The following is a 12236-nucleotide window of genomic DNA, read 5'->3' as shown; positions in this document are numbered from 1 at the left end:
GTGTATGGAGGAAGATTCTTTCTTAAAACTCTTGCTTTTACTGTGTATCATCACTGCTGTCTGTATGCTGAGTACTTCTGCATTGTTGTGACTGCCTTCACATCTACTGTAAATTAATCTGGTCTCTGTGGTATGTTTACTCCTCTGTTCTACCTTTATGCTGCTGAATTAGATGCATTGCTGGTTTTTGCAGCTTGTTAACACTGATTCTGGAAAGCATATTTTTCAGTAACCCTGCACTTTTTTTCCCCAAAACCCGTGTCTCCCTCTGGTAATAACTTTGTTCTGACCAGGTGATGAGCTGTATCGTAAATAATTCGATTGGTCTGTTAACTGTTCAAATGTTTATTATTTAATTTTACCACATCTCTCTGTAACAGAATGCTCAATTGTTGCACACAAGTTACTTTCTCCTGAAGAAAACTGTTCCTTTCTTGTATGACAGTCCTACACTGATGACAGTAGTCTTCACACTTGTTCAAGCCACTTCTGGTCCCCTTCATACTTGCTTTGGCAGAGTTGACGAGCTTGCAAGCACACTACTGGGTAAATCTGTTCTTTCTCCACGCTAAATACATCCAGGCAGTGTACGTATACCTACAACTTATACTCTGTATGTGTGTGTGTGCAAATGCATGCATGCACACACGCACGTTTAAGGGAACCAAGACTAAATGTAGACCATCAGCTGCCATCAGCAGGTTGAGAGCTGTCAGGGAAGCAGTTGACAGCCAAGGGGAGACTCATGCCAGCTACAGCAGGAGGACCCACGACATTGCTCTTCAGGGAAGAGCGAGACTGTATTACAGAATAGCCATGCGCAGGATGCTCCAGTGTTTTCTTACTCCCTCTGTACTTCTATAGTAAACTGGCAATCGGGGATAGGGTTACAAACTTGGTAGGTTAAACTTTTATGGTAATAAAATGTGAGTAGAATATTTAGATGAATAAAAACCAATCCTGTAAAAAACGATGCTCTTCGTATGGTCAACTTAAAAAAATTCACTGTCTGACAAGCAAAAGAGCAAGAGCAAACATCCCTGTCTAGAACCCTCTACCCACTCTAGATGGCTAAAACATGCCCTCCTGGAAGGGAACCAACTGGGTTCCCAGCTCTGTAACAAACATCAGTTCCCCATGAGAACTGACAATGAGATAGTGAAGTTCTGCGGGACCAGCAGTCCTAAAAAAAAAGCAAGACAGCAGAAATTGCCCACCATTTGCAGAGGACATACAATGAATTTTAAACACGTGTCCCCAGAGCAGGATGCCTCATTACACTCTATGCAATTGGTTTAACCTTCAGAAATGCCCCCAACTGGGACTTTGATGTGCTTGGTTTCTTTGAAAATGAGGAGGGATGCTTAACTGGCAAAAATTAATTAGAGTCCTTTATTAATCAGATAACCTGAGTCAAAATACAGGTATAACCAAGCTGCATATATGAATTTTGGACACTTCTAGAAAATAATTTACTTGGATTAGAGATAAATTTTGTCAGGTGCAATCCTGCACATCCAGCTCCCATTTGTTTTCCACCTGAACTCTTCCTATTATTTGACAAACATCGTAATCATTTTGCTCAAATCTACTGGAAATAAAGGAGGTGTAAAAAAAAAACCCAAACCAGTTGCGCATCTAATTCAGCATTTTGCCAAAAATGTTACACCCTTCAGAAGAAAGCTCACATAGTCATCTAACTAAATAAAGGTACCATAAATGTAAACAGCTTCCTCATTTTTTCTCGAGCATTACCCTGACATGAGAGAATTAATAGTCCTTGTAATTACCAGGGCAGAAAATGTAACAGCAGATGTCATATCTTAACTAATTGTCTAAAACTCCTAGAAATTTACAAAATGATTTATCTCACTAAGATTCTTTGCTATGAGCTCCATAGATTAATTATCCATTACACTAAATATGATTACCCCTTCTTGACCCAAGCAGTGAGCAGTAATTGACGGTCCTAAGGTGGTGGTGGTGTCACTGAGAGGAAAAAGCTATTGAAGAATCTGCCATTTCTTTGATGTAATCCTGTTTATCCATAAAGAATGTCCAAACTCTTATTTCTCTGAGAATAAGAGGAATCAAACTCATGGAGGTTATTTTTTTGGTTAGTGGCAAACCTGAATAGCTCTCCTTTCTGCTTTGTTGCTTCATTTTGTTGTACTTTGCCTTCCCAAAGCCATACTTGCCATTTTTTGTTCCGACTGTGTCTCTGTCTTCCTCTTCTTTGTGTTTCTGTTATGCTTGTTATGCTTCTTTCTCATACAGAGACACCTACACTATCAAAAAAATCAGCACCCACCCGCTCTGCTTGCTAGTGAAACTTCTTGGGTCACGAGGTCAATATTGCCTCATATTTTGCTTTGAGCCTGTGATTGGGTGGTGCATCTTTTGTCTCAAGTAGCTGATTCCTCTGAGCTTGGCTGCTTTTCATGGTCTAGCAGAACAGAAAGCAATTGTCACACCCACCAACATAACCATATCACAGCACTTCCAGTTGCCTTTTTTAACATTTTTGACTTCCAGAGCATGTTTTTATTCTTGTATTAAAAAAAGTCTGCTTTCCTTTTTACCATCTCCTCTTTTACCTTCTGAAATGTTTCTTGCACTATTGTTTCCTTTCCAAATATGGGTCTCCTCATCTTTTAGACTTCTGTCCTCCAATGGAATCTCATCAGTGATTTTTACTTATGCTACCTTTGTGACACTTTTAAGTATCTTCTTTTTGAGATGAGGAAAACTGAATGAACCCACCATTTGAAGGGAGAACATACTATCCCTATATAGCCAACTATTATTTTTCTTTTCTCTCCTCTTTATACTGTCTCCTGGACTATTTGCTTTTTGAATTTTCATTGACAGTTTATCTGTGATTCTATAACATAACAATAATATAACATACAATAATAAACCATTATTCTGTAATAAACCTCTCAGTCTTTTATCTTCTCCACATCTTCCAGAAGTCCTCCTCACAACTCAGGTATCTTCTTAACTCTTACTACAGTAGTTTCTTCTCCACACACTTCAGTGCTTGCTGCAGGAGCTAATTCCCAACACATTGCTATAGCTGGAGCCCCAGGAAGCAAACAACTGAACCAGTTCCATGATGCGTCTCACCCAGCGTGGGCATATGCTGGGAAAGTGCTTCCCACATCATCATTTGGGAGATCCAGCTAAACTGATAGGGCTAAACTAGCCATTCCTCCTCGCTACCATACAGCTACAGCCATATGACACCAGTCCTGTGCTGAATTTACTCAGACACAGAAGGATTTGGCTACACAATATGGACTCTCACACCAAGTGCTACCACCCTATGCAAGATACAGATATTTCAGGAAAACACAAACATTTATGGCTTCATTCTCAGGATGATGATGGAAAACACTTAACATTTCTACCTTTAATGAACAGGAACTATGGATATTCAACACTGTGGACAACATTAACTTTATCCATAGAGATGATAAGGAACTCTACATGCGTTTGAAGAGCAGAAGAGATGGTATGATTCACCTTTCAATGACCACATTTCTCTCAGCCTAGACACTGTATTTACAATCTTTCAGTTCATAAAATTCATGTGAGTATGTATGTCTTGTCTGTCCAAGTGTTTACATATTAAAGTATTGTCAATTATCAACAACGACAGTGTGTCTGTTCCTCCTCTGGAGCCAGAAAATATTAATATACGCTCCCTGGCAGTGTTATTAATGTTTAATTTAATATGTGTGCCAATAAAGTTGACACTCATCATCTAATAATAGTTGCCTTTTAAGGAGGAAAAAGTGAGATTTAGGAACTCAGCTGAGATGTGGGACCCAGTGGTTGAAGTCCCTGGTCTGTTAATTATCAGTTTTTTTCTAATCCAACAATTGCAAGTTAGTTAGGGTTTACAAATGGAAAACCAGGAAAATCGTTGACTTTGAAGAAATGTCTAAAAAGAAGATCCTGTTACTGTACACAATGCAGTATCAAGGCAAGTCTTGAAGATTCAGATTTCCTAAACAGCAAACCTTGGTTTCCCTCGTGGACATTTTGTATCCTTCATATCCCACCTGTTTATATATCCACTTTGTCTTGACATGACACCTAATACTAACTCCCTGTGCAGTACTCTCTGAAAGTCTGACAAACTAACCTTTTCAGAGACAAGTTTTCCAGGCTCCACAAGGTAATTTTATTTTCATGCAACCTTCTACTATTCGGACCAAGACAACAAACACAGTGCGCGACTGGAATAAACTCCGTAGCTGGCACTACAAAGCACACCCAAAACACGATCCTCGCTGTTGGAAGCACGCTACAACCCCCGCCACCCCCCGCACCCTGCTGCCCGGCGGCTGGGCCGGCAGGGGAAGGGGCGCCGGCAGCGGACTGAGCCCACCGGGCCGGGTCGGGTCGTGGCCGGAGGCTGGGCCGGGCAGGGTCGTCCCCCCTCTCCCACCTTCAGCGGCTGGAAACAGCGCCCACCTCAAGCGCAAAGCCCCAGGAAAGCCGTGCAGGTACCGGAGTCTGCAAGAAGAATCGCTCCTCTTTCAGAGAACATGTTTTTTTTCTGAGATACTACAAATACCGTGGAATTGGTAGTAAAATCTGTGGGCATTAGGAAAAAAAAAAAAGTAACAGCTGCGGCGGTAGCAACAGCGCAGCTGGGGCACATGCTGAGGACCGGCTGCTTTTCATGACTTGGTGTTAATGTATTTAATTTGCACTGTACGCTTGTTATTTGTTGGCCATAATTCAAGCTGTCTATTTGCATTTATGGACAGACAGAATAGAATACAAAACCCTTCTGGCAGAAATTAAGCACAGAAACTTGGACTAATTTTCAAGCCCCGTCCCAAAAATGAGTACCATGGAAAGCAAGGGGTCCGGAGTAGTGCACAGAATAACGCAACAGCGCAGAGCCGATCCCGAAAGATCCTGACAGTCCAGAAAACACTGACCAAAGATACCACCATTAGGAGTCCAAATCTTGGTTTCGACCCCAACAATTTTTCTGGCTTCGGAATAGTTAAATTAACCTTAATTCCTCCCCCCTCTCCCTCCAAAACGTTCCTGGACGAGTCCTGGATCGGACCGCACTGGAGGGCTGCCCTGACTCAACAGGTTCCCACTGGCTGCCAGAAAGCTCTCCTGCCGCCCTCAGCGATTAACGGAGGGGATGTCAAATATCTCAAACCCCGCTCAGAAAGCGCCGAGGGCTCCGTCAAGTTTCATCGCACGGACACCCTGAGCCGTGGCTTGGCGAGCTGCGCCCCAAGCCCGCGCTGCACCCCAAGCTGCGGCGGCTGCCCGCCCGCCGCGGAGCCGCCCGGCCGCCTCGCCCCCCCCCCAGCCCCGCCGCCGCGCCGCGCCAGGCGCCGCCAGCCGTGAGCGCGGGGCCGCCAGCGCCGCACGCCAAACACAGAAGGACCGCTCGGGAGAAGAGAGAGGGGCGACTGGGCGCAGACCACGCGTGGCGCGCCCGTCGCACGGAAACGCGCTGCCCACCCGTGATAAGCGGAGCAAACACGGCCCTCTCCCCCGCTCCCCGCACGCACGGCCCCGCAAACACATGCAACAGCCCGCGTCCGAGATGTCCATGAAGAGAAATTCCCAGCGCGGGAAAACCTTGCTGAAGCGGAGCTGCGGGGGGCAAACGAGGGAGCTGCGGGGGAAAGGGGCCGTCTCCGGCGCGCGGCTACAGCCGACGGCGGGGCTCGCACGTCGGCGGCGGTTTCTCTCCCCTCGGCGCCTCTCCGTGCTCCCCGTCCCCACACCTGCGCCCCGGCCCGCGGTCCCACGTTTCCCCCGTCGCCCCGGGGCGCTGGCTCGCACCCCAGGCGCGGGGTGCAGCCCGCGGCGGCGGCTCGGCGGTACCTGCGCTTCCTTCGCTGCTTCCCGGGCGCGGCAGCCTCCGCGGGTGCGAGAGGGAGAGGATTTTAAAGCGGGCTGTGTGATTGCCCCCCCCCCTCCGCCCCCTCGGCACGCAGGGAAGGCAAAGGAAAAAGTTGCGCTCTCCGGCCGCCCACGCTGGCGCTGCCCGCCCCGCGGCGGCGGCAGGGACGAGCCCAGCGGCGGCTGGCGGTGGGGCAGCGGCCGTGTCCGGGGGCGGCGGGGCCGGTACCGGTACCTGTGGCGCCGATGCCCTGACGGGCGGTCTCCAGGGGGAAGATGCCGGCGCACTTCTCCCGCTCCACCTGCCCGCCCAGGCACAGCTCCGAGATGATCTGCAGCGCCTTGTGGCACAGGCTGCCCACGCCGTCCTCCCCGGGGAAACTCATCTTCTGCCCCGGCCGCCCGCTAAGCCATGGCCGGCGCCGGACGGCTCCGCGCCCGACCCGCGCAGCCTCCCGCGGGGAGCGGAGCGGGGCGGAGCGGAGCGGCGAGAGCGAAGCGGCGGGCGCGGCGCGAGTGAACCCGCACTCTCCTCCGAAGAAGTAGTGAAGGGGGGGAGGGAGAGACAAAATAAAGTGGGGGGGGGGGGGGGGGGAGGGAAAAAAAAAAAGAAAAAGAGGGGGGAAAAAATAAGCATCCACTTAGCAACGCCTTTTGTGCCTAGCGGGCTTCGGTAGGCGGCTCGGCCAATGGCAGCCCGGCGCGGGGGGGCGCAGGTGCGGGGGGGGAACCTCCCCGCGTCCCCCAGGGAAACTTTTCCTTCCCCCGCCCCACGGCCGGGCGAGGGGCGGTGGCGCCCGGGACGGCTCCCGGGGTGACGGCCCCGGTCGGAGCTCGGCGGGCGGGTGTTGGGGCGGCGGCCTCGGTCAGGGGCTGCGCGGTGCGGAGCGGAGCGGTGCGGGGCTTGCGCCGGTGCCAGCGGGCGGAGTCCTGCCCCCTCCCCGCGGCAGGACCCCTGAGCCCCGATGGCAGCGGCGCGCTTCGTGCCCCAGCTCCTCGGTCGCTCATCGCGCCGGCAGGACGAAGCGGAGTTTGTTCCCCACCGCTCCGGTCTTTTTTCCCGGAACGTTATTTCTTAGGTGACTTGGGCAGTTAATCTTCAATTCGGTCTACCGAGCAACGTCACATAACCTCATTACCCAAATCACCATCTCCACTACACTTTGCATCAGCAGAGTTAGAAATAGTTGACTTCGGCTCTTTTTTTAACTTGTAAAGGAGTTAGAGTAGCCTTACGATTGTCCGGTCTATTTCCTCAACAAGTTCTCTAAAGTTGTTTTTTTTTAATAGGTAAAAAAGTTCCAGGTACTGCGTGTGCTTGAACATCTAAAAATCACTGCAGCATATACTGCTAGTGGTTCAGTTGTTGGCTGCATAGCTGAACAAGACTTAAGCTGTTAATTTGTTCATCTGCTTACAGAAATTCTGATACATTTTTATATTTGTGAAGAAAAATGCTTCTACTTCCATGGCATATGTATGTCTTTCAATACTTAAATCTAATTAGACATAGTTGAAAGGAAGTCTGCTGGCAGTTTGCTTAACAGCGCTGCCTGTAGTCTGCTGCTAGGGTGTCTTGGTTTCATAAGCACAAGAAGTTAACTTGGGTACTGCTGTGCTTTTTTTTCTCCAGATTTCGAATTTTTTATCTGTTACCTGAAAATTAATAACTCTCTCTAACAAACTGCAAAGTTTAACATTTGAAAACTTTATAACCATCAATCAATAACTGTAAGTTATGAAATAATACAGAAATGTTTATTCCAGTTCTAATTATGAAATTTCATATAGTATAGATATGTGTAAGAAAACACAAGATGATACTGCTAAAAATCAGCCTCTTGGCATTTTGAAGGCTATGCATGTGAATTCATACACATGTATTTTTCAAAATCTTAGGAAAGTGATAGACTCTGTTGTATACAAACTGTAACATCAACAGAAATTCTGTTCCATAAAACTTTTTCACAGATATAGCAGGTATTTCAGAAATAGCAGATTCTGTTAAAGAAATCATTCCCTGTTCAATGCATTTCCTGAGGCTAACGTTGTCAAAACTCTGTGTTATTTGTACAAAATGTTCTGACAAATTCTAGAATGTTTAGACTATAACTAGTCAGGGCACAGAACTGTGTAGTACTAGTTGAAGACTCGTTTAACCCACATAGGTATCTGAATCTGTATAATTGTCTCATGAAAATAGGCTTGCCAGCAATAAAAAGGTATGTACATATGTTCATTACTGTGAAGGCAACTGACGTCTACTTCCAAACTTCAAAATATGAACATATTTTCTGTTCATATGACATTTACAGTCCTGTTACCAAAATTCTGTCATGCACCACCAACTAATAATTAAGCAGTCTGTTTATCTTTGAGACATATTCAGAGCTCTAGCAGAAGCTAACAGGAGATACGTGTGCAGACTGATGAAGGAAGTGTCTTAAAACAGGAATTGGTTTTAATGAGAGAAAGGATTGCATTTAAAGGCTGAGATGTAAGCTCTTCTATTTCTGAACCTTTCTACAGAGTGTCTTTGTGCCCATGGATGGATCACACAGTCCATGAGTGAAATTTCTCTCTGAAGTTACTGGCAGTTTTGCTGTTGAATATAACAGAGTCAAAATTTCATACATCGATCAGTTTGCCACCCTGCTTGTTTACTTTTGTAGTGAGGTTTTGGGACATTGTTATATTGTTTGCCTTTGCACACAAGAACTTCGTTTCAGTAAAGGTCATACCGTCTTGTTACTATTACTATTGATAGTCTTGTTAAGTATATAGATACAGAAAAGCACAAACAGGTATATTCTATGTTAGTTATTTTGAAAAAATATTGAAGACTGAGATTTTTCACATAGGTGTCTGGAGACAGGTGCACAGCTGGTACCTCTCTTAGCTGTCCTAAGTACTTTTAAAACGCTTTTAGGTATACAGAAAATACCAGCTGTAGTCAGTAGTATCACTGCATCTTTATCAAACACATCACCATTCTAAATCCTGTTCTTTAGTACATAGCATGGATATAAACTTTAATTCATTAACAGAATAGTTTTCCTCAGCTAAAGTACTATGAGATGAGTTTCACTAGGAGATAAATCATTCTGCAGGTGAGACATGTTGACTGGCTTGTCCTAAACCAGATCCAGACATACCTTTTGTTTTTGAGGACACATTATTAATGAAGGAAATTCTTCACTTTTGCATTGAAAAGTTTAGCCAGAAATGTGAATTCAGATCATGGCATTTTTTTTCAATGTGTTCTTTCAGTGGAAACTACTTTTTCTGCATATGAAAGGATATAAAAGCTTGTTTTCTACCTTCAGCTCCCACTGCTTGGATTTTCAATAGCCTGGCAGTTTTTAAATGGATATGCAGTTGCATTGTGTGCCCTTATATCCACAAAGACCATTTCCCCTTTGGAAGTAGTCTCAGGCTGTCTCACCATGTGTGATTTGTTAGGACACAGTGGACTCATGCCTCATGGGTTCCAGCTGCTGGGATCACAGGAGACCTTATCTGCTCTTGCTATGCTGACTGCTGGCCATTATCAAGTTCATGCTGGCTTGACTGCTTTCTGGTGATTGATGTTGACTAAGGGAGAAAATTTCCTTTTTTCCACATTAGTTGCATATATTCACATCCCCATGTTGTCTACGCAACAGACAACCAGAGGTTAGGGTACTATGCTTTGGATTGGAAAAACATGGGATAAATATGCAGTTTTGTAAGATGTATCCTTCAACAAACAATGTGTTAGGTTTTTTGAAGTTTAGTCAATATGGATAGCCTAAAGGCAGATATGGTTCATACGTCTTACAGAATTAAACTGTGCTACTAAGTGTAAGGCTACAATTTATCTGGTGTAAATGAGTGACGGCCTAGTAATTTGCAAAGGAAGGATTGGCTGGTCTAATGAATATCGAGTCAAAAGTACTCTCTGCTGCAGGTAATGATAAGCAGGTGTAAGAATAGCCATAGGAATGGTATACTCCACAGTTTGTAACATTTGACCACTTGTCCGTCTGAAATTCAGTTGGAGTGGAAGTGTACAGTGCCGAAGAGGTCTGCAACAGCATGTAGGCTCTGACTGCATTTGTAGCTGTGCTTGCGAGCAGAGGCTGGCCCTGAGGGTACTGCTGGGCATGGCCAAATGGAGGATTTGTAGATACACTCAGGGAGAGCCATGCTTTGCTCTTAACTTGTGTAGTCTTCAACAGCTCCCCTCTGTACTTCTTGTACATCGTGCCTGTTTGCTTCTTTGCATAAGGACTCACTCTGTATTTTTAACAAAATGGCATTCCGGCCTTAGCTGGAACTGTCAGGTATTTCTCTATCTTTTTACCTCAGCTGAGAGTTTGGCCTTGGTTTCTTGATTGGGAATTAAATCACGATACCAAAAGAGCAACAGAGTTGAGGGAAAAGAAACATTTAATCATTCAGCTTTTAAGAAGCTACCAGTAGAAGAAGAAAATGAAAATGCAGGTTACAAATACAGTTTTTATTGTATTGTAATGAAGTTACAAATACAGTTTTTTCAAGAAGGACAGGGAGCTGCTAGAGAGAGTCCAGCGCAGAGCCACGAAGATGATTAAGGGAGTGGAACATCTCCCTTATGAGGAGAGGCTGAGGGAGCTGGGTCTCTTTAGCTTAGAGAAGAGGAGACTGAGGGGTGACCTCATTAATGTTTATAAATATGTAAAGGGCAAGTGTCATGAGGATGGAGCCAGGCTCTTCTCAGTGACATCCCTTGACAGGACAAGGGGCAATGGGTGCAAGCTGGAACACAGGAGGTTCCACATAAATATGAGGAAAAACTTCTTTACGGTGAGGGTGACCGAACACTGGAACAGGCTGCCCAGAGAGGTTGTGGAGTCTCCTTCTCTGGAGACATTCAAAACCCGCCTGGACGCGTTCCTGTGTGATATGGTCTAGGCAATCCTGCTCCGGCAGGGGGATTGGACTAGATGATCTTTCGAGGTCCCTTCCAATCCCTAACATTCTGTGATTCTGTGATTCTGTGATTCCTGATAGCATCTCCTTAAATTTTAAAACCCTTTTAAACAGCAAAATAAACCCTGAGCCATTAAAGATTTCTTTACTCTAGCTGCATATTTTTAACCCTCTAATTTTGAGTAAGAAGTGCCTTTCACTCCTAATGTTAAAAAAAAAAAAAGGAGAGAGCTGTCTGACAGGCATTATTACAGTTACACAGCACTCCAGGAGACAGCCAAAGAGGAACGTTCCTAACTTGCAAATTAGAGAGGAAGGGTGCCATAAGCTATGTAAAGGTGCCTGTAATAACAGACTGAAACATTATGTCAGCTGGATATGTCAGCTGGATATGTCAGCTGGATATGGGAATGCTGCTCTTCTTTGCATCCTAATTGAATGAAGATGAGATCATTTTGGTCAGAATTGGGCCTCCGCTCATGAGGTGAAAGGCTAGCATAGGGATCCAATGCATCAAATCACACCTTTCCTTCTCGTGACACGAAGAGGTAACTGCTTGGCATCATTTTGTCATCAGAGCAAATATTGAATAGGTTGGCAGAGAGCTTCCAGCTTTTTGAATATTCAGAACTGCCTCCTTGGAAGAAGACTGAGGCTTTATGGCTATAGCAGTGAAGGGCCACGGCGTGCATTCCTGTTTTCTGACAGTCTTCAGGCTGTTGCTGTAACTTTGAGAGAGACCCTTAATTTCTTTGAGTTATGAACTGTAACATGAGGATAGTAACTCTTTCTGGTAAACTTTCTTTTTCTTGCCTACGTAAGGTTTGAACACTTATGAACAGGAAGCCTATCTTAGTTTTAGAAGTAGTACAAAAAAGTTTAAATTTCCTTTTTTTTCTACCATTCTTCTCAATTTGCTCTTCTCACTTCCATACTTTCATGGTACCTGGTACAATGGAGCCCTCATCTGGGTTGCTTTTTCCAGCTTCTAATTCACTATGAATAAAAACCGTAATCATAAAGAGAGCCCCCCACATTTGGTCCAAACAGATGCTTCCTCGATTTTCAGAGATGCTGAGCAACCATGACTTTATTTTTTTCTGCTTAATTTGGTGTAGTTGATACTTAAGACTACAAGTCTGAGCAAAGAGAGTCCTACAGGACCTGCACAGACAGCTGAAGCAACTTCTGAGAGTCAGGAGCAAATAACATTTGCAGTTTTGTGGAAATGTTTTTTTAAAAGATGTATGGCATGAAATAATTTATGGAGATTTAAGATGTAGTAATTCCTCAAGAATAATTGGTTAAGGACAGAGGGCAAAGTGATTACTATTCCGTTTTATTTCAAATCGTGCTTTGCAAGTGATACACGGGATGGGAAGTTTTTG

At 45.1% G+C, this 12236-nt stretch overlaps 1 protein-coding gene across 1 annotated transcript in view; it reads right to left on the bottom strand.

The window, feature by feature from the left end:
- SYT10 (synaptotagmin 10) overlaps window positions 1-6281 on the bottom strand; it is a 34802-nt gene extending 28521 nt beyond the window's left edge. Inside the window, exon 1 of the mRNA XM_068401533.1 lies at window positions 6131-6281. Within this exon, the coding sequence (XP_068257634.1) occupies window positions 6131-6281 (151 nt within the window). The remainder of the gene's footprint in view (window positions 1-6130) is intronic.
- Window positions 6282-12236: the final 5955 nt, after the last annotated feature.

This window comes from Nyctibius grandis, chromosome 5 (assembly GCF_013368605.1).
Source record: "Nyctibius grandis isolate bNycGra1 chromosome 5, bNycGra1.pri, whole genome shotgun sequence".
NCBI classification, from domain to species: Eukaryota; Metazoa; Chordata; class Aves; order Nyctibiiformes; family Nyctibiidae; genus Nyctibius; species Nyctibius grandis.
The sequence above is the reverse complement of the archived record's forward strand: the minus strand, read 5'-3'. Positions and strand labels throughout refer to the sequence as shown.